Below are 22,213 nucleotides of genomic sequence, written 5' to 3' on the forward strand. Positions count from 1 at the left end.
CTGTTTATCTTCCATGTTGCTGGAACAGGTGTGTTTTTGTGTGACGTGAACGTCTCTCACACTGGCAGGTCACTTCGTTCTGTTCGATGAAGCAGGTCACAAGAATCCGCTAAAGGCAGCGTGAGTGGTGTTAGTTAATAATTATCTAACTCATTTACTTTTTTTTTTATTTGTCCCAACATTTTGTTAAGATCTTATCTTAAAGGAACTGTCATCTGGTGAAATTTCCTAAAGCTGCTGTGAATCTAGGATCCACAGGAATCCAACATGAGAAAGTTATCTCTCAAGCATCAAGTCTGTATCTTCATTTCTTGGGGTGAGTATTATTTTCTCTAAACAGGTTTTCTGTTAAATATATGCAGCATTTTTAAAAACAGGAAAATAGTTAAAGCTGCAGCTAATGACTGTCATCGATGAAATCTTGATACATTTTAAAGGTAATCAAATTTGGCAAAATGATAACTACGAATACTGAAGTTTTGTGAACATATTTCAGGGATTTCACAGTTATGGAAAACATTTTCAGGCCTGGAAAAGTCATGGAAATTTACTGAGTCATTAAATTGTTGCAGTAATCTTCCACATTAAATAGCTCAGTAGTGTCAGTATGTAACATTTTGTTTACCATCATGTACTTAATTCCATTATGAGGATTTTCTGCATTATAATTACAAATTTGTTATTAAAGTAATCAGTTGCAGTCCCATATAAAATAGTTAAAATGAGCTTCATCTTAACCAACTACAGCAGCAAAATCCTGCCTGCTTATATTAGTGCATGAGCAATACTAATAGTAAACAGAATTGGGACATTTTTCAGCAGCACTTTTAACACATCATATTCTCTTGATAATACCTCTGAAGTTTATTAAAGCCCAACTTTTTCTTCTTGAAGTGGAGTATTTTCAGGTGGTGATGTAAGTACTTAGTTGTCTACTGTATCACTATCCTCAACAGTAGACAACTACAGTATCTGAAGGGTAACAGCAGACATTTTGTCAGATTTGTATATGTAAGGTTATGTGTTTAGCTGATGCAATTATTTGATTAATAGAGTAGTTGGCTAAAGGAAATCTAAATCTGCATTTATTTTGATAGCTCTTTGGTTGCTTCTGTCAAATTTTCAAGCAAAAAACACCTGTTGTGCTCTCATTCCACCTCCTAAGTGTGAGGATTTGTTGTTTTTTATTGTAATGCCATTATAAAGAAAATCTCTCTGGATTTTGGTCTACTGACTGGACATAACACGCATTTAAAGACATCACTTTGGTTTATAGAGGAATGTTTTTTCTGATCGGTCAGATCAGATTGGTGTGTCCCTATTTTAAAAACCTGAGTTAACAAACAGCCAATCTTCTGTCTGTGTGTTTCTCTTCAGTTCTGGTGTTTAAGTGCAGTGCTGGAGAGCGAGACTACTTCTATGAAACGACAAATCTCACCTGGGAGGAGGCCAGGAATCACTGCCAGGTACAACGCAAACCTCAGTAGTTTGATATACAAAAGAGGCTGAATCACATGAGACATGACTTTGAAAATACTGAGGAGGTTGAGGTTTTTAATTAGTAAGGCGCATGTGTTTGAAGCAGCATATAATTATATAGTCGTCAAACGAAAACAAGCATTGGGCTCAGTGTTAGTCATTAGCAAGTTGACTTCCATGTTACATTCAAATTACAGTTTTGCATTGAATTATTAGATTACGGCTTTGGATCTCACTGCTACGCTACTTGACCATTGAAACTCCATAAATAACATGATACACATAGACCACTTATACATGTATGTAGATTTTCTGATGAACAATATCCAGCCAATGTGTTGGATCAGTGATCCTTTTGGACAGGGGAAGACTGAGGGGACATGACAGTGATTAACCATAATTGATTAAGACATAGCGTACGCTCAGGCTCAGACAAAGGTAATTGAAGTATTACTAGACTAAACGTTTGTGTAATGCAGAATAAACACATGCAAACGTGTCAAAATTATAATCCAGACAAACACCAAATTGTATTGCTTACTTGTCCGAAAATGCCTAGGAAGTACGTGTTAAATAATGTATGGCTGTATTGCTATATGGGCCTACCAAGTGAAACTACTTAAAATAACAGAAATGGGTAAAATAGTATTGTTTTGTAGAAATTAATCTGTAAAAATGTGCAGGAACCCTGTATCACTGTATGAAAAGCTCGGCCCTTATATGATCGACTGTAAACGCTCGACTGTGGCCTTTCACATCTTGTCAGGTATGTTTCAAAGATTTGGTGACACTGACCCCTGAAAACATTCAGACCATCGCCAGGGAGCATAACATCACCTCTGACTGCTGGGTCGGCCTCCGCAAGAACTCCAACTCCACCAGTAACTCCACAATGCCCTGGTCCCGCTGGGCCAACGGTGATCACCTCCTCTTCCAGAACTGGTACCCCGGTTGGCCCGTGTTCAAATCCCCAGAAAGATACTTTTGCATCCAGCAAGAGACGACAACCCCAACAACTACAAGCACGACGGACACCATGGTCACACCTCACACTGAGACAGACACTACTGAATTCGGGGGATCCACCTCCGAATACTCTACATTGCCCACCGATTACTCTACGTCGCCCACCCAATACTCTACATCGCCCAACCAAAACTCTACATCCACCAATGATTCATGGGTGATAAACTCGCAGCCACCAGTAGAATCAAAATGTGTGCCTGTGCTGGATGTCCCACGGGCTGATACAAACTACATCGAAGACTCTTGTGTGGCCATGCTCAGCTTTGGGGCTTGGGTTGAAAAGAATTGCTTGGAGGTTCTGCCTTTTATATGTTACGAAGGTAAAAGTCTGTTAAAGCTGCTTTTTCAGTCCCTCCATGGTTTCGCAGGCTGTTTTTGGAACTGTTGCAGCCCAAAATGCCTGATTTCACGGGAGCTTTTCTAAAGAACTGCAGTATCTCTGTAATTTGTAATATTGTGATAATTAAGATTAAGAGTTTAAGATTTAACAGAGTACGCTCCTTCTAAGTTAAAAAACCCAAACATTTTAATACAAAATAATTGACCATAATTTACACCTCCACGATCGCAGCAACTAACTCAAATTCAACCGATCTCTGTGAATTCTGTGCAGTTTTGTCCGATCACCTCAACCTTTTCTCTGTCAGTCCCCAACACTCACCAAATTCACCTTCCCATTTTTCATTTTGAGGATGCAGACGTGCCACACAGACAACTTTTTACCAACAACATTTACCAACACTGCACACAAGCAAAGGGTGATAAAGGTGAGTTAGATTGAATAGACAGGGTTAGTGGTGAAGTTTGTGTGGTTTAAATCACAAACTCAGAAAAGTGTGTTTTTTTTATTCAGGAAAAAAGATGCCTTCAAATTTCACTGAATCATACAAAAAAAATCACTGTCTTAGGAGTTTTTATCATCTACCACAATTTCAATCAAAAAATGCTTAAAAACATTGTGCATCACAATTTCTTAGAAAAGCTGTCGTGAAATCAGGCATTTTAGCCACAACAATCACAAAGAAAGCCAGTTAAATGCTGGAGGCTTTTATTGATAGTAATATTCCACCATTTCTGTTATCTAGAGAAGATCAGTTTTAAAAGATACAACTAAAATTCACATACACATCCAACATTGCTTTTTTGGAATAGCTTTATAAAAATTACAAAATTTTTGCCAAAAACAGATGCATAAATGTTTATTTGCTTGTACATCTGGGACAAAATCTTTAATTTCTATTTAAACACAAAACATGCAGGGATTTACTGTGTAATTTGCAATTATACCACCCATTTTTGTGCCCTTTTCTGTGCATGTTTCCCTCCTGAACAGCTTGCCGTCTTTGCCAATAAACAATCTTCATCTTACTTCCAACCACAGATCGTTTCTTTGGCCATGTCAACCTGACCAACAGGACCTCCCAGAGCACCGTTCTCACATGGCAACCCGGGCCTGGTATCATCAGCCATTACCGCATAGAGGTCAGCGTCGACAAACAAGTGACAAATAAACAGACTGACAATCTGACCTACGAGTTTGACAGCCTGACACCCGGCACCCGCCACTCAGTCAAGGTGTTCCCTGTTAAGTGTGGGAGAGACCTCAACCCGCAGGAGATTGTCTTCTACACCAGTGAGTTTCCCATCTTTGATAAAATCCGATTAGATAACCAATCCCGATGTAAGCACCAGGCTCTACTACACAAACGTGTTGCTCATTAAATACTAACAATCCAGCATATTTTTCTGCAGAGTCCTTGTTGTTTCTGCAGTAACAAACTAACTGATCGAGGCAGCTCGTGTGTTAAGTGAGCACAGAAAAGTGGGAAAATAGTACTATAAATACTGTGTACACCAAAACTTATATTGTTTTTTTTTAAGGTGGCTAAAACTTTTTTGCTACTAGCCCTCATCCACAGCAGTACACTGTGTATGTTCAGTGTTGGTAGCCTGCTTCTCTAAACTGGGGGGTGCTAGCTGATACCTGCTGTAGAAAATACGCTGACCATGACTGAGTACCTCATAGAGCCCCACTCAGAAATCGGAACTATGCCTTTAATATTACTTAGTGAGGAGAGGCGAGTGTTTTTATAATCCACCTTTCATGCAGATTATTTATACACCAGATTGCCATCGTTATGATTTAAAATTTACACTTACAAAATAATACAAAGGCAAAAAAAAAACAACAAAAACCTATTTATATTGCAAACGCTAGTAACTGTGATTATATCTCCTTTTTTTCAGCACCAAACAAAGTCGTAAACCTCACAGCCATCAATGTGACAGAAAACTCTATCTGCCTTAGCTGGATCAAACCAGCTGGAAACGTGGATTTTTATCTTATTAAAGTCCAGGGTGATAAATGGCATCGAAGTAAAGTGGAGCACCAAGAAGTCAACATGTTGACACCTGGAACCCGTTACACATTCACCGTCCTCTCAGGAGTCGAGGACAATTCAACATGGAGTGAAGAATTCAGCATTTCGAAATATACCAGTGAGTTTATATTAAAATATACACACACACATATATATGTATATATATATATTATAATGCCTTACTGGACGGCTGTAGCCAAGTAATCTGTGTTACACCTTGTGCACTTTTTTTTTGATTGCCTTTTTCAATTTTTTTTTTTTTTAAAGATATTTTTTTCCTTAATTGATAAGGCCACGGTGCCCCATTTTATTGTTTAATAATAGGAAGTACACTGTATGAATGAGACCAATGAAAGCGCATCAAAAGCTTGCTCTGGGTTAGATAAGGAAATGTTCATAGCTGATTATTTTGCTAATATGTCATAACATTCAAATCAGCAGATGCAAATTAGAGCAGCATTTCACCTGAACCATAACATCTGTGAGGTGTGTAAACAGAGTGATGTAGTGTGTATTTGTCTGTTATCTCTTTCAGAGCCTGGAAAAGTATCCAACCTAAGAGTATTTAATAACTCTAAGGACTCACTGGTGCTAAACTGGATGGCACCTGAGGGGAGGGTCACGGGTTACAGGGTGAAGGCTATGAGTCAGAGCAATTCGTATGTATTTCTTAATAGTCCAGATTTCACTTGCTCTTTTCACATTGAAATTCAGGTGTATATTCAGTGATGTTTTTCTCTTTATTCCAACTACTAGTCTAGAAATAGCGTTCTTGTGATCAGTCCACCACTTCTTTTTTTTGTTTGTGTGCGTAATTCTCGTTTTATGGTTTATTATGACAAACGAACAACATAAACAAAATTCACAAACACATAAACATGAAGACCCTTTGAGCATGAAACATAATAAATAAAATCAAGATAAATGTAAATGTAAATAAGTAAAAAAAAAAATAGACGCTTTTTAAACTATTATATGTAATAATATAGAAGATGGGGGGTTAATGGTTACACTGCTATGGGTTATTTAATGCCTTTTTGACACATTTATCATATCATATACATTCATGTGGCCAAGCACTATCCTGTCATAATCACCCAAAAAGAATTTAAATGCCATGTATGAAGGGTGTCTATCATTCCTTGTGCCCAGAAGGTAAATTCTGATCACTTATCAGATTTTAATTGTGATAATCTTACAACTTAAATTTTGGACTGTGGAATGTGCTATATAGACAAAACTGCTTGGTGCCTCGCCTTAAAATGATCCACTCGATTTGGAGGTGAAATTGAAAGTTAGCACACCCACACTGTTGTCAAAAATCCCTCATTGCATAGAAAAACTATTTGCATTCACGACCTGCGGTAGGCCAAAGCTGAACCGAGGAATTATTTAAGAGTGATTGATAATTTAGCCTGTATTTTCCCAGTCTGCCTAACCCAGGGTCTGATAAAATCTATATGATCATCTGACTGCTCATGTTCCTTACCATGTCTGACATCTGAATTGTCTGAATTTTGACAGTGTTGGTGCTGAGGAATGGTATTAGTATACTCATTTTTTAAACTACGAAAAAAGAAGCAAGTTGTAACCCAGGAGAGTTGAAAATTGTATGTTACTATGTTTCTTCCTAACAGCAGCTTGTTTGATGAAGAGGTGAACAAAACTGAAGTGGTCGTAGGACGCCTGCCGGCGGGCACCGAGATCACCCTCACTGTTGCAGCACTGGCTGGAGGCTCTAGTCTGGAGGGAGACAAAGAGACAGTCGTCAACTACACCTGTAACTCTGGGCTGATGCTTTAGCAGTTGACTGCTACTTGTTGGTTGTTAGTGAATACCAATATTTACAAAATCAAAACAAAAACTAATCACTAATCGGGTTTTGTGGCTCCTCCGTAGCTCCTGGACCAATTTCAGACCTGGTTTTGGTCACGACATATGACTCCCTCAATGCCACGTGGACCCTATCTGATGGTAACGCTTCATCCTACACCGTCGAGCTGCAGCTGGATGGCCAAACTCAGGACACAAAATCAGAAATAAAGGAACCTACAGTACGCTTTAACAATCTGAAGAATTCAGCCAATTACACAGTGGTCGTCTACGCCTTTGTCGCAGATATCAAAGGCCCGCCGGTGACAAGCTCCAAATTCACTAGTGAGTCACTTTTGCTGCATTTCCACCTCATGACACAACTGTCCTGTACTCAACTCTTTTTTTGAGGGGGGGGGGGCACCATCATGATCAAGTTTCCAGAGCTGCGGTATAAAGTGGCGTTAAAGCACTGCAGACTACAGATTGATCAGCCAGTTATCTTGCACAAACCCGTGGGTTCACCCGCAGGTCAGGCAGTTTGGGTTTACAGTTTGGTTTTGGGTGAGCGGGTCATTAAAGAATAACCAAACCCCCAAATTTTGGCTTGAGTGCCACCTCCCTGGAATGTGTAAACAGTCTCAAAAGTGGCAAGGAGGCTAAGACACACCAAACACCCAGTCGTACGGCCTTTTTGATCCACTGTAAGTCAAGTCAAACCGTGGATATGAGGCCTTCAGCCATTACTGTATTTTCTTAATTTGTGTGTTTATTTGGCAACACTTTCACTAAATTCTGAACAGTCAGTCAGTTTACATGATGTTAGAAAAAGTTGAATTATTGTGATAGTCCAACTAAAATGGACTCTTAAAATACATGTTAACATGTTAGTCTGACTGAAATTATGAAGTCAAATTTTCTCCTAAGTTTGGCTAGCACACCTAGATAATGCGTTTCTTGTATCCGCCGCAATCGGACCCTAACTGGCCTTGGCGTTCTCCATAATGCCCACGCCGGGCTTTGACCCTGAAATTAAACAGCATAAATTTGTTGAAGATAGCCGGGAAAAACAAAAGTAGAAAAAGAGGAGAAGACAACCGGAGTGTGCATCTCATTTGTACAAAAAGTAAAGCATAGAGTTTATACGAAATGTTCAACACGCAACCCGTTTGACTTAACTGTGCATGTTTAACGTGCTGTGTGAAAAACAGTAACACTGGATTTCATGCTGCCTCGTCTCCTGTTCATCCCTCTAGCATGTGAAAGCAACTGGACTCTGCAGGGAAAGGCGGACTGTGCCACTAACAATGATTACAACTACATAGAGTTAATTACAGACTGTAAATATATGAAACGGCTCTTTCTGACAAAATGCCGACAATGAATAGTTTCACAAATAGGGTTTGTTTTGATAAAAATCCAAGGGACACTTCAAATAAAAATAATGCAAAAATAATGAGAAACCACTGTCTTCTTTGAATTCCAGAGCCTTCACCACCTACAAATGTCACAGTCGTTGATATTAAGAAAAACAACCTCACCCTCAAGTGGACGGCCCCTGTCAACACATCAGCAGCCACATACTCCGTCACAATCAACTCCAGCTTCTGGGAATACAGCAGTTCCTATACTTTGGATAACAAAACCAGCCACACATTTTATGGCTTGAAATCAGGGACCAAGTATAGTTTTGAAGTGAAAACAGTGGCAGATGGAGACTTCAGTAGCCCCGAAACAGCGTCAGCATATACAGGTGAGACTCTCAGACCTCAAAGACCATTCTGGTAATTTTGCTTTAGCAATAAATGGTTACTTTGTCACTCCATTTTACTCAACACAACGTAAGTTCCTAGAGGCGTCTTTTTTAAAATGTATATATCGTCATCCATGCACCACTAAATGTGAACGTTTTCTTGTGCTTTAAATGAGTCGTGGCTGTGTTTTGCCTTTTTCATCACTGAAGTGGGTGTTTTTGGCAAACTGTGTTTTCCAGTGGGTTTTTTTAGTCACTACATGTGGTCAGGTGTCTTAAGCGGCTTTTTACCCTCCAGTCCTGGGTGTTTTTTTTAGCAACCTGTCTGTGTTTTTCCAGCAGCTTTTGAGTTACCAAAAGTGAGTACTTTTGGACACCCGTCTGTTTTTCCAGCGCCTTTTTAGTCGTCAAATATGGTTGTATTTTATCAATCTATCCGATTTTCCAGTGACTTTTAGCCACCATGTATTTTTTTTGTTAACCAATCCCTCTGTGTTCTTCCAGAGTCTTTTAGCACCTGTTGGGTGTTCATCCAGCAGTTTTTAAGCCACCAGGCGGGTGTTTTTAAGTAACCTGTTGGTGTGTTTCTACTAGAGATAGTGTCACAAAGTGCAGAATTTTTTTAAAGCAGGTCATTTTTGACAAAATATCATCTCTTCCTAACCACAACCTGGTAGTTTTTGTGCCTGATGCTACGATGTCTTATCCACAGCGTTTTTGAAAGATGAAGTAGCTGAATAGAGCACGGTGTTCAGGAGAAGATTTGTTAAAATTATGTGTTCTTCCACATGCAAATTTCACAGCATGAATGAGTGTGATTCTCTGTCCTTTCTGCTGTTTACACTGTCTCTGTTTGTTCCCCAGTGGCTGAAAAAAGGGAAATCAGTCTGTCTATGTTGTGCTCTTCAGCTGAAGCCCTCCTCTGTGATAACAGCACCACAAGGAACGATGTGTTTGATCAGGTATGTCAATCACCACATGCAGAAAAACAAAAACAGGGTATAGGAGATAAACATAATAAGCAAAAGGTACTTTTGTTTTACAGATTATGTAAAGTATGATAAGACCTGGCTCAGTTTCTTGTTTTCTAAATGCTGTTGATTTAGAAATGTATGTCTCTTAAACAGCTTCTGTTTTGTTTGTGTGTTTTGTTCCAGTTGAAAGCACATTTCAACAAGCTGTTGAAGAACGACATTTTCTGGGAACTCACGAAGCAGGAATCCGAAAACATAAACACATGAAACAATGTTCTTTTTTCTTTCTAATTTAATCTTCATCACTGAAGGTGTTTGAGACAAATATATCCTGTCTTCAGTTTACTGTATTTGCACTGCATTTAAGGAAATCCAATATTAATCTAAAGCGTGTTATATATAAAGATGTGGTAGACTTAATATTATGCTTTTGCTTGTTTCAACCCATTTTTATTAGATGTTGTATATATGTGACAGCTATGATAAATATAAAAAAATACTTACTCAATCAACATGATAAAATATTAATTTAAAGTCAGTCACTCAGTAAGTCCAAATTGTGAGAAACAGACAAAATTATTAAGTTACAATAACCATGGTTATTGTGGTTGTTTTGTGTATTTCATATTCAGGGCAGAAATGAGCTTCCAAGTATGTCTGATGTTGTAACTACGTTTAAAAATAATAATAATAATAATAATTTTTTAATTGTCTAGCATTTGGAGAGATAACTATCATGTACCTGTGCTCAAAGTTATCCAACTGACTACACGTCACAGTGACGTTATTTAAAGTCCTAATTGAATAAAGTACACAATACTATGCAACACAGTCTCACAGACATATGAGTATGTACATGGTCTCTTAACAGCGCATTACGTGGTGGTGGGCACAAGATAACTACATATAGGACATAGAGTAAGTGACGGAGAATAACAACCTTTGCCTTGTTGCATAAAGTCATTTAATTACGATGACTTTCGGTTTCAGACGGGACACAAACTCTCTTGCTCCTAATACTCAATTTGTATTTTCACCATAAAAAAAATTATCCTCATTACTTATCATGGGCATCATTTTTGTGTTACCACCACCTAATTTAAACAAATTTGGAGCCCCCCAACATGTAATAACTTTGAGTCATTTCACACATTTCTGTGCTGTAATATCACAATAATGTTAGTGTGAAGTTTGCTTCAAATTGATAATGGGAGCAGAATCATCCACAGGGGTCACTTCCTCTCCAAAACAAATGGACCTAGTGATTAAAACTGGTAAAACCACTGAATGAAGCAGTTTCACATTACAAATTTGTGTTTTTCCAACCCTGGAGGAGCTTCTAACTGTGTGCTTTTTTTTTTAGAAATGACTTTTCAATCTCTGTGTCCTCCTTTGAATTTCCAATAAAAACAGTAATATAAAACAATATTTCAAATAGCATGTTGTTGTAGCCATCTGTTAGTTTAAGTTAATATGTTAAATAAGTAAGAATATATAAAAGAAGAAAGCTATCTGAGATCCTCAACCCCAGAATCCCCCTGTGTCTTATCTTCTCATCACTTTGTGACATTCCTTCATAACACACTCCCAAACACCTCACAACATTCATATTAAAATCACTACCCATCACTAAAAAGGCCATATTATTAAAAGGCAAAATTATCCATATTCCACTGGCTTAATTTACCCACTCCAATCTGAAAAAAACTAACGGCATCTTAAAAAAAATAAAAATACCTTCAACACTGACCCCTGTTTCCATAAATGCCTCCCTCATATATGTCTCATGGCAGCTCTTTTTTTTAGGTAACATGCTACAAGAAATCACAATGTGCAGTCTGTCCCAACAGCACAATCTTTTTTGCTTCTGTCTTGTTTGTTTTGTCCTGTCATGTCTGTCCAGCCCCGCTCTTCTTGTCTTGTCTGTTTGGTCCCGTCTTACCTTGTATGTCAAATGTAAAAATAGGCATGTATTGTGTGTTTGCACTGTGTAAATCTGTAAAAACCCATTTAAAAAAGGCAAAAAAACAAACAAAAGAAAACAGTAAAATGGGAAAAAAATGGAATTTGATCAGCTATGAGATAAAAAAGTGACGCACTCCTCCCTTATCCAGGTTGCAAACTTGAACCAAAGTGAGAAGCACCTTCACCTGATGGCTTTGTCTGATAATGAGAAGGTTATCAGTAGATCCACAGCAGAAAGATCAGGTCAGATGAGCACATAATGTGTCTTAAAAGTGTTAGAGCGATAAAGCTGTTATGTCAAGTACCACTTTGGGCTTCATATCTGCTCATCAAACACCTCCAGGGTCTGAGACAGGGCTGTTAGAAACAGTTACTATCTATATAAGCTGTCAATGCACCCTGCCAGCTTCCTCTGTTAAACACCAACAAGTAATTTAGGACTTTTTTTATGCTACTATGCTGCTGTGATATGAGGAAGGGGCGGCACACTTGGTTCAATGTGTGAAGGTGTAAATATAAGTCATGCATGTGAAGCGGTTAAAGTAACTGGAGAAAGAGCAACTTACAGCTACATGGATTTAATAAACCAGGAGGAAAATGCAAACAGGGAAACTCCTGCAGGTTAGTTATAAAGAGCATCTCCGACCAATTATACACATTTATCACACTTTGATGTGAAGCAACTTAAAAAACTACGTTGTTCATATTCAGTCTTATCTGTACTTGTACTATATGACATTATTAGTGTACTTTTCAACTTGTCTGTACTTTTTATACCGCCCCAAAAATACTTCACCTGAGGTTAGAGTTACAGGCTGGACAATAACAAGCAAAGCTGCTTTTTTTTGTGTGTGTTTTCAAAGTCCAAGTTTTCTTTTACTTTTCTACAATAGTGCCACAGTTTATCTTGACAGGTGTCGGAGGTCAAAAGGGGAAATTGCGCATGCATGTACTGTTCAGAAGCAAGTCATACTGTGAAAATACTGTGTGATGTAGTCCTTATAAGTCATTGTTTTACATTTTCATTGATTACGTTGTCCACATTTAGAGGGTTTAAAGTGTCACTGTGTAAAAATTAAATAATTAAAGGTGCTGATTTGGCTGAAAGTGATCATTTTAGAAAAGAGTCTTGATTTGTATCATGATTGTCCACTTTTATTTTTATCACCACAGAGGCGAGACGCTGCCAAAAGTGTCGGCTGACAGCTCGTGTGGCAGTTGCTCTGGCAACAGCAATCCTGGTCGTGGGACTTCTTTTGAGTTTGGTACTACTTGGTGAGTATTTGAGCTGTCTTTTCATGGTCATTTTATTTATCTGTTTGGTTGTTATGTGTCTATTTGAAGACAATTTGTGTCTCTTTTGGTTGAAACATGTCTCTTTAAAGATATTTTGTATCTTTTTCGGGTTGTTTTGTGTGTCTTAAGTTATTCAGCATCTTTTTTGGTCATTTGCATCTCTTTACAGTCATTTTGTGTCTCTTTTTGGTTGTTTTGTTCCCCTTTGACGTATTTTTGTATCTTTTCTTGATTATTTTCCGTCTCTTTTTTGCTATTATGTGTCTATTTTAGGTCATTTTGTGTCTTTTTCTGGTTGTTTTGTTTCTCTTAGAAGTTATTTTGTATCCTTTCTTGGTTATTTTGTGTCTATTTGAAGTTGTTTGTGTCTTTCTAGTTATGTGTCTGAAGTAATTTTGTGCATTTTTCTGGTTGTTTTGTCCCATTTTGATGTTCTTTTTATGTCTCTTTGTAGCCATTTTGAGTCTTGTTTTGGTCAGTATATGTTAATTTGAGCGACATTTCAGGTTGGCCTGTTCAAAAATTTATGTAGCACACAGGAACAGAATATAATGACAGACAAAAAAAAAGCTCAGTCTGTGCTGTAGCAGCAGAGCATGTGCCAGTTTCTTTATCCAAACATATGCTCATAAAAACTCTTATGTAATTATTCAATGATCATGTTCTTTTTGTCAAAATTATTTTGCCAGTCACATGGACAGGAGCACAAGAAGTGGATCAGACCTCCAAAACTTCAGGAGAGGAGCTGATGATTGAGCAACTGCAGCAGTGCCAAAAAGAGCGCCATGATGTGAACCTGATGCTCCAAACTGCAACTCAGGGTGATTTACAGTTTATTCTCTGATATAATTGACTGTTTTTTACATGTTAATGTGTGTTGACTTCCTGCTGTGTGTAGACTCCAGGTGCACTTTGTGTCCAGACGGCTGGCTGTGGTGGAGGAGTCACTGCTACTTCTTTTCAGTTGGACTGCAGGAAGATCGTCAGTGGAGTGAGAGCGCAGAGTTCTGCCTGCAGCACGACGGCAGCCTCGTTGTAATCAAAGACTCGGCAGAGATGGTAACTGTGCAAAGTGTGAGAGGATGTAACCAGACAGAAATCCTCAGGGAGCATCAATGTCTCAAAATAGATATTAAGTCCTCTATGTGTCGCCTCCTCATCAGGAGTTTATCCAAGGTGTGATGATGAAGTTCCCCCAGTTTCCCTTCCTGTGGGTGGGACTGACAGATGCCAAGCAGGAGGGTCAGTGGCTGTGGTGGGACGGGGCGGACATCCAGCACTACATGCCGTAAGTCTATATTCACTGGCACATTATTATTATTAATAGTAGTAGTAATCTTTATTAGCACACACACCAAAGTGCTGAAATGTTGTCAGGAGTCTTCTCTCATCAACTGTGTGTGTGTGTGTGTGTGTGTGTGTGTGTGTGTGTGTGTGTGAGTGTGTGAAGGGTGACGGTGCAGTGGGATGCAGATCACAGGGACTGTGCAGACCTGAGGGGAGATGGGAGTCTTTTTGCCACCAGCTGTGAGGCTTATGGACCCTGGGCTTGTAAGAGAGACTCCTGACACACATCCAGACACATTTTAGATTTCTTTATTTACAACCCACCGGCAAAAGTCTCCTTTTTCCCTTTTTTATACATAAGATTTGATATTTTTACAAAATTTAGAACATCTACTTCAGCTAAACTTTGTCATGCAAAGCATCATAGGAGGCAAAAGTGAAGGACATGTACGTCCAAACATCTTGATTGGAGAGCTTTACATTTGTAAACATGTATGTAACTGATATAACGGTAAAATAATGACTATTTTTCCTCCAGAAATATCTGGGGGAGAAGAAGTGTAATGTAATGTGAAAAGCCAAAGATGAGAATCAAAGACAATACGATATTTACAGGAATTATTTATTATATTCATATCAGAAATTGCATTTTGAAGTGCATGCATGTATGTAGGATGTTTTCACATTTTCATGTCTACACATAAATATGAATGTGGAGAATTAAGTGCCACCTTTCAAAAAATTCAATTTTTTAAAATAAATACTTTATATTTACTCAGAGTTGGGTTTCCAAAGGTTTTTTTTTTTCTCACGATCTGATACAAATCTCTTCTCATATGACTGCAGATTTTTTAAAGATTGTATGATCAAATATGATCACATACATCTATTAAAAATACCATTAGTACGCTGATATATTTCTGTCTATGCTCACAGGTCTACTGCTGTTCAAAGTCAGGTTTGAAGTCATACTTCAGAGACTTAAAATTAAGCTCAAAGGGGATAAACTGACAAATACATTTAAAGTAGCATATGGGAATAGAAGAATCATGTCCCAAATATCTTTATACTTTTGAAAGTCGGAGTTTTTCAATGAATTTAAAATCTTACTGATGACACCCCCTTTGAAAAACAGCAGATTTTGTTGTCTGTCTTTTTTTGTTGTTTTTTTTTTTTTTTTTGTTCCAGTCAAAGTTAATTTTTCTAAGCATCCAGTGAGAGTTGTTAAAGCTCATATATCTCAGTGTCTGTCTGCTGGATTGTCATGCGTGTGCGGCCATCGAGCGGGGCGAACAGAGGATACAGCTTCCCTCGGAAGCTTCCAGTGAAGGTGTAGATGTGAGACTTTGTTTCTGCATTGTAGAAGGAGATCTGGCCCTCTTCGTAGTCCAAGTAGATGCCTACACGTTGAGGCACGAGGCTGACAGGAAGCGTGGTCTCTGGTTTGGTGCATGCATAAAAATGGCTTGTGCTGCGCCACAGGGCCCAGTATCCAAGCTTTGGGGTCATGGGGAAGCGACCTTGTCGCTTAGAGTTGGCGGTGGTTAGTCCCAGGCGCCAGCAGCCGTTGAAGGCTATTTCCACCTCCCAGTAGTGGCGGCCACTGTTGTAGCCCTCCCAGCCCAGCACGCAGGGCCAGCTGTCGAAGCGCTGGGAGTTGTAAGGCACGTCGGACTCTGAGCGGCCCTCCTGGACCGTACGCTGGTTCTCTGACAGCTTCAGCCAGGGGTGGTTGGTCTTGGGGTCCAGAATCACATCAGCTGTTTGGAAAAAGAGAGAGGCATAAATTAGGTTATCATCCAATGAATGTGATTTTGGTTTTTCTCTGTTTTATGCAAAGACTGTATAAAAGAATTGGACATAAACTCCGGAAATCTGAAAAATGAGGCCAATGCTGAAGTGCCTTTTTCTAATGGCCAGCAGGGGGCGACTCCAATGGCCCTATTTCTCATGTGATTTATTACTTCTGTAAACATTTTCTTAATGAATTTCTGGTCACAATTACTAGTTTTAAGTTTTCTTCAGTGCAGCATGATGTTCATTTTGTAAATCACAGTCTTCTAGAGTACAGTTAGCAATGAAACAAGGTCTGCTTTGTTGCACTCAGCTGGCTTTGCTTGGCGGCCACTTTGCATAATGACAGGTGGCCAGGGGCCAGTGACCGCAGCCCCATACATGTGTCTAGGACTTTAGGATGTTTCTGGGATTTCAGGATATTTCTCAGCTTTTAGGATATTTCTGGATTTTAAGGGTGCCAGGTGTAAGTTGCTTTAGGGTCTGGCTACTCTGTGATTTGCTACTCAATGATCTGTCAGTTAGGATAGATGCGCAGCAGTTCTTATCTCCCCAAACTCTACCCTTTCATCCAAATATGGTCACTTCTGGCTCCAAAAAAAGGAAGAAAAATATGTCAATGGCCAAAATGCCGAACTCAAGGCTTTAAAACGGTAGTCCACAAACCAGTGGGAGACGTCACAGTGGCTACATCCACTTCTTTTATACAGTATGTTGCTCTGTTGGAGTTTATCTTACCTGCTGCGCTGGAAATCCAACTCCAAACTGAAAATAGAGACACAGATGTTACATTTAAGTTGCAGTGAATGAAGAATTAAAATGTTAATTGTAAATGTAAACCAGTGATTCCACGGGTTTGGATAAGGGGTCCCAAGATGAATTTAAAGTGTGAGATGATTACCCGGATGGGAAAAAAAATCTAATTCTTACCATTATCTTAACATTTTTGGGGGGAATTTTGCCTGTTTTGTTTTTTTAGAAATACTCGTCATGGCTCTAAAATTTTCTTAGAAGAAACAACCGATCCAAGTACTCACTTAGACACAAAAACATTGAAAATCAGGGTCCAGGTTGAAAAATACTGAAGTTTTCCTTTAAGGGATAACAAGCAAAACTTTCAATTCGCCAATTCTGCTTTTAACATGGGCAAATTAGTGTCATTTTAGAAGGCTAAGATTAAAAAAGTTATAAAATGATTTTAAAAAGTGTGCACACCTGAGTTGGGGATGTATCTTGGAATTCCAGCTTCCCAGGTCCTTTGCTTTGCCAGTAACCACAATTGTGAAATCTTTCTCTGAAAGAAAAAAAATCAAGATGAAATAAAAAGATGTTTCCTAGGAATATAATTTTTAATATATGTAGCAAATTCTCAATTCTGCTTTCTGTTGTGACCATGTGGTTATATAATCACAAACAGTAAATTCTGTGTGAACCTTCCAGGAAAAATATGTTTGTGTTTGCGCTCAGCTACATTCAGCTGGCAGTGGTAATGCCACTGACTTTATGAGACCAATCATGCAAAACAGAAAAGTTGAATCTAAATGAAAGCCCCGCAGGTCAAAACCATGAACATATAGAGCAAAGGGCAGTTTTTTTGTAATTGCACAAGTAGCAGAAAGCTACGTTAACTATTGGAGCCTTAACTTCATTTGAAATAAAGCAAAACCAGGCACCAACCGCAAAATACTTCTTCAAACTTGAATCATGAACTTCGCTATATACATCACACCATCATCTGCGTATGTGATGATAATAAAGTCACCGCTGATAAACTATCAGTTATCAAGGCCATTGATTGTTGCAATTTATGAGGGCTGAGGCAGATCGGGGTCATATAACTGAAATCACAGAGCTCATTTATTGATGCTCTGCACGCACACAAAGGGCAGGGTTGACTCAAATTACACCTTACATAAAGTGGGTTCATAACCTGGTCATGTCTCCACAGTCTTTGAGCTGCTTGGATTTGGTTATGAGTTTAAGCCAATTCTGTGTTTTATTGCTTTAAGAATGGTTTATCTGCGCGCTGTCATATTAAAATGTTTATCTTTGAATTTAACTGACTTTCCATGGTTTTGATTTCATTTTAGCTTTCTAAGGAACCCAGGTTTGTTTTTTTTTTTTTACACAATTTTCTGGTAGAAATTCCTGCAAATGATTTTCTTTTTAGATGCTTATTTCTGGGACTCAGTGGTTTCTTACCGTGCTGTCTTCTTTGAGCAGAGACCAGGTGATAAACTCCATCAGAGGCAGCAGGTTGACCAGACGTTTTTTCTTCAGGCCCAGGGAGCGCAACACTTTACCCAGCTCTTCACTCTGCACACCACAACTCTGCAAACACAAATTCATAATTACAGATTTAAAAATATCTCACAAAATCTTTATAATTTTCAATGCATTTCCAGGTAATTTACCTTTTATTTTTATCTGTCTTGTTCTTTTTTCTCCTCTTTTTTTGGTTTGATTTTGTTTTAACTCTCAGTTTTATGTTTAGAACTCCTCACCTCAGTCGCCGTCTGCAGCTCCTTCGCCCACTCCATGATCTGCAGTTGGGCCTCCTCGCTGGCATCTTTATTATTTTCTTGACTATCGGATACCGAGGGCATCTCCTTCAGGAGCTGAGGACACAAAGTCAGTAAGTTAAAATTGATATTTTTGCTCTCAGAATAAGTTTTCTTTCATGACCATGGCTGCTACAAAGATTTCACCTTCTACTTTTCCCACGGTACTTTTATTTAAATTTTCAATGCATTAAAATACAGCCTTTTATATTTATATAATATACAACATGACATAAAACTGCTCCTTTAATGCAGAACAGGAAACAAATCTCAAAATCCTCCTGTGTTAATAAATAGCAATTTATACGACTATATGACTATGTTAATTGCAATAATTGCAAAATGAAACAGTTATTTAAAATAAAAATAGAAATTTTATTTTTCCACCAAAATTAGTCATTCACTTGATTATCTAAATTTAACTCTTACAGAATTTATGGTTTGGCTCCCATATATTTTTCCATAAAATTGCAATTAATTTTTTTGTTGTAAAGCAAGCTGAGGCCTATAAATGCACCGATTGTTACCATAATTATGTTTGCAAAGATTGTATCTTCAATTAGTAATAGATAGTTACAGTACAGTCCTTAGTTAGTTAGTCCTTAATTCCTAAATGACTGATGTGTGCACTGACCTTGTCGACATGGTGGAGTTCGTCAGCCCATTCCAGGATCAGTTTCCTGCTCTCCTCAAGACTGCGCTCACTACGCCGGTCTGAACTCTGGGCTTCTGTCTTACTGGTACCCTCCCCTGGATCGCCACTGCCCTGCTGAGACACAACACTGCACTGTCACACAATGTCGCACACCGTTTAAAAAGAGAGCAGTGGGTTGCTGTGACCATTCAGTGACATAAAGACGATTGAATCATGTTGACAGGGTTTCACCTGATATTATAGAGGTCATTCTGGTTAAAAACAGCTAAAGTACAGCCCATATCAGCGTTACATACGTCACATGTGGGATGATCTCAATCTACAGATCTCTTAAGAGCCAGGTCAAAGTCATATGCGCCCATACATATGTGACTTGTCACGGTACGTGTCGATGCCCACCCTACATGTCCCACCTCAGTGTAACAGGGCAGAAGGTCACGTAACCAGGCTATAAAAAGCCAATAAAAACGTATCCTATCAGCATTCAGATAACCCAGTCATCCTTCTGCATGACTAGGCAATCGTTTCCTATAGCAACGCTTATCCAGTCCACACAGTCATAAATACTGGTTTTCACTTTAAGTTATTCTGCTCTCAATAAGGCGTAGGAGGAAATTGAGAGTTAAAAATGGCGTGAACAAACACCAGCAGTTCCTTGAGTCTACAGTTGATGTGCACAATTTACTGTATAACGTTAACGTGTGTTTGCTGAGCTTCTTTCTGTGTTGTGCTACCTTGCAGACTTGGTCCACTTGCTCCTTCCAGTGATGGATGAACTGCACACACTCCTGCAGGCTGCGTAGATCCTTCAGGCTGTTCTGACGAGGATGTTGCTGCAGGGAACAAAACAGGTCAAAATTTCATGTTTGTTCCAAGAAAATAAGACCTAAACCTCAATGTAAAACAAAACAGAAGTCACTGAAAAAAATATATGAATAGAGAAATATCAACAAATGTATTTTAATGTACCTGTGAGTTTTTGGTGAGGTTGTTGGTGGTTCCGCTGGGGGCCGAGCTGTGAATCTGGACGTCCTCCTCGGGCAGGTTCCAGCGCACGGCCCCGATGGAGCTGCTCTGTGTGCTGCTGTCACCCATCTTCAGCATGCTCACTCCTGCGGGGCGACACATTCAGGAGGAAATGAATTAATGTCAGTTCACACTCTGAAGTCGAACAGACATCAAGCAGAAAATTAGGGGGAAAAGTAAAGGGAGAAGTAAATCATTATAATAGAGTATCCATACTTGTAGTGATGAAAACATGACTATATATGACTATATATACCTTTCAGAATGTCACAATCAAAAACTGAAAACCATGACTGATGCTATAAACATTTATGAGCATCTGATTGAATATAAGATCCATGATGCCACACTATCTCACCATGCCGGGCAAAGGTTGTGTCTTATCAAACAGTCACGCAGCAACAAAATGCACTGGCAATGAATGGATAAAGATACATATGTATTAAAAAAAAACCTACTTCTAGCAGACTTCAGGATACTTTTCACCTCCATGGTGGCGCCTTCACACCTGTGGAGCAAAGGAAACATGAAAATAATTTAACATTTTGTGACAAGTGATGAAAAAAGTGAACAGCATACAGCCATGATAAAAAAAATAACTCAAATTCAAGGTAAAATGCATTAAAATTGTTGGTCGTATCAGCAAAATGTATTTAAGCTATCAAAAAGTTAAATGGCCCCTGTAAGGGTCTAGTACTGTGTAGTAGTACTAGTAGCTTATTTTTAATAGTTTTATAGACTGACTTCAGTTATTTTGAAGAAAATTCAAAATAAGTGAAAAATGTTTATTCTATAAAAAAAAAGTATTTAAAATGTAGCTTAACATTAAGATGTGAAACACTCATAAGGACACAGAAAGCTAAAAAAATTGCTCTATAATTCATGTATTTGGCTACAAATGATAAGCAACGCCTACCAAAATAATTTAATAATTGGTTATATTAATATTTTTTACAATAACAATTTGAAACTGGTTTATGACAAAGCTAGCTACAAAAGCTATAAAAAATAATAATACTTGAATAGTTCAAAACAAAAAAAATAGATTAAAGCAAAACAAAGAAATAAAATTGATTAAAGGGATAAAAATGACATAATACTATTAATAATAAAATGACATATTATAAAATGAAATAAAATAGAATTGAAATTTTACAACACGAGTAGAATAAAGTTAGTGAGTTAAATTTTGTAAATAATAATAATAATAAAAAAAACACTTCATTAAAAGCCTGGCTGAATATGCCGGTTTTAAATTCACATCTATGATTCAGTGATGCCTGCTAATCAATTCAAAGCTTTCTCTTCAGGTTTATCACATCCAGAATATCATAATTCAATCTACAGCACTGAATATTCACCACATACATACAGTTAAACCTAAAAAGAAAATAGTTCTTTTGAAATTGTTTTAAAAATCCTTAATTAAAAAGAAAATGCTGTGTAAATTCAGTCAAATCGACCTGCACCATTGACATTTAATTTAACTAAAGCTGATATTCAAGATGTCGTACCTGCTGTCGGAGGGAGCGGTGGTGCAGCTCTGTTGGTAGAGAAGACTGGACGGACGCTGCTCTCCACTCAGTGTATTTGTTCTTCTCTGCACCTCCCTGATCTTTGGACTTTTTTTATGGCGAGGGAAACTTTCTGCAGGGCTGTCTAACACGAAATCACAACTACTTCCAGGCAGCTGTTGGCATGCTTTCAGTGAGGGCAAGAAGGCAATTTAATACAGTTATAAACCTTTTCATATCTCTATCAGTGACGCACAAGCTCTGATTTTGCTGTGATGTTACTGTAGCTATTATCGCATTTACCAACATTAACAGAGTTACGATTAATATATATTTTCCTATAAAGGAAGCTACAATACAATTAGCAAAAAATAAATTAACTTTTAATAGACAGCAATTATTGTGTAAAAAAATCACTAAAACCCCTAATACTGTGTAAACAAATAACTAAATGTGAAAAATGTAAAGAACTATTAATACATGTGCCTAATTATATGTATATGTTTTTAAAAATAAAAGATGTTGAGAAAAAAAAATAGATACGTTTGACAGCAAAAGCACAGGATTTTTGGTCTAAACATGATAAACCGTATCATCAATATTTTACTGCATGCACCAGTGCATTTATGTAACATTTAGTGCCAATAACATCTGCATCCTTACTGTGACACAGATAATGTTAATCCTTTG

General features: G+C 38.1%; 3 protein-coding genes across 4 annotated transcripts; 2 read left to right on the forward strand and 1 right to left on the reverse strand.

Moving 5' to 3' along the window:
- Positions 1-16: 16 nt before the first annotated feature.
- LOC121961824 (receptor-type tyrosine-protein phosphatase eta-like) lies at positions 17-10,030 on the forward strand. 2 transcript variants are annotated; one of them, XM_042511861.1, is made up of 12 exons: positions 17-316; positions 1,378-1,466; positions 2,246-2,825; positions 3,204-3,272; positions 3,887-4,138; positions 4,753-5,004; positions 5,422-5,545; positions 6,524-6,666; positions 6,786-7,043; positions 8,185-8,451; positions 9,316-9,413; positions 9,609-10,030. In XM_042511861.1, exons 1-12 carry the CDS (start codon positions 268-270, stop codon positions 9,690-9,692), a joined length of 2,265 nt encoding a protein of 754 aa, XP_042367795.1. In that variant the 5' UTR covers positions 17-267; the 3' UTR covers positions 9,693-10,030. The 2 variants fall into 2 exon arrangements, with proteins under 2 accessions (XP_042367795.1, XP_042367796.1); XM_042511862.1 differs by lacking the exon at positions 3,204-3,272 and having other exon boundaries at positions 19-316.
- A 1,840-nt stretch (positions 10,031-11,870) lies between these two features.
- Positions 11,871-14,692, forward strand: LOC121961800 (CD209 antigen-like protein E). Its single transcript, XM_042511834.1, has 6 exons — positions 11,871-12,011; positions 12,564-12,665; positions 13,376-13,507; positions 13,585-13,745; positions 13,850-13,974; positions 14,137-14,692. The coding sequence occupies exons 1-6, from the start codon at positions 11,888-11,890 to the stop codon at positions 14,252-14,254; spliced, it is 762 nt and encodes a 253-aa protein (XP_042367768.1). The 5' UTR covers positions 11,871-11,887; the 3' UTR covers positions 14,255-14,692.
- Positions 14,693-15,128: 436 nt separating this feature from the next.
- On the reverse strand, positions 15,129-21,909 carry si:dkey-219e21.2 (butyrophilin subfamily 1 member A1). The gene is made up of 10 exons (XM_042512678.1): positions 21,524-21,909; positions 20,468-20,517; positions 19,953-20,095; positions 19,718-19,816; positions 18,963-19,097; positions 18,272-18,427; positions 17,970-18,098; positions 16,983-17,061; positions 16,506-16,532; positions 15,129-15,733 (listed from the first exon to the last, which is right to left on the reverse strand). The coding sequence occupies exons 2-10, from the start codon at positions 20,499-20,501 to the stop codon at positions 15,198-15,200; spliced, it is 1,338 nt and encodes a 445-aa protein (XP_042368612.1). The 5' UTR covers positions 20,502-20,517; positions 21,524-21,909; the 3' UTR covers positions 15,129-15,197.
- Between the last annotated feature and the right edge of the window lie 304 nt (positions 21,910-22,213).

The sequence above is a fragment of the Plectropomus leopardus genome, chromosome 23, assembly GCF_008729295.1.
Source record: "Plectropomus leopardus isolate mb chromosome 23, YSFRI_Pleo_2.0, whole genome shotgun sequence".
Classification (NCBI taxonomy): domain Eukaryota; kingdom Metazoa; phylum Chordata; class Actinopteri; order Perciformes; family Serranidae; genus Plectropomus; species Plectropomus leopardus.

Coding starts and splice junctions, on each gene's coding strand:
- LOC121961824 (XM_042511861.1), top strand. CDS start 268: ATGAGAAAGTTATCTCTCAAGCATCAAGTCTGTATCTTCATTTCTTGG. Junction 7,044..8,184: donor GACAAGCTCCAAATTCACTA/GTGAGTCACTTT, acceptor TTTGAATTCCAG/AGCCTTCACCACCTACAAAT. Junction 9,414..9,608: donor GGAACGATGTGTTTGATCAG/GTATGTCAATCA, acceptor GTTTTGTTCCAG/TTGAAAGCACATTTCAACAA.
- si:dkey-219e21.2 (XM_042512678.1), bottom strand. CDS start 20,501: ATGGAGGTGAAAAGTATCCTGAAGTCTGCTAGAA. Junction 20,096..20,467: donor TATCCTGAAGTCTGCTAGAA/GTAGGTTTTTTT, acceptor GTCGCCCCGCAG/GAGTGAGCATGCTGAAGATG. Junction 18,099..18,271: donor AGCTGCAGACGGCGACTGAG/GTGAGGAGTTCT, acceptor TTGTGTTTGCAG/AGTTGTGGTGTGCAGAGTGA.
- LOC121961800 (XM_042511834.1), top strand. CDS start 11,888: ATGTGTGAAGGTGTAAATATAAGTCATGCATGTGAAGCGGTTAAAGTA. Junction 12,666..13,375: donor TTTGAGTTTGGTACTACTTG/GTGAGTATTTGA, acceptor TTATTTTGCCAG/TCACATGGACAGGAGCACAA. Junction 13,508..13,584: donor GCTCCAAACTGCAACTCAGG/GTGATTTACAGT, acceptor TGCTGTGTGTAG/ACTCCAGGTGCACTTTGTGT.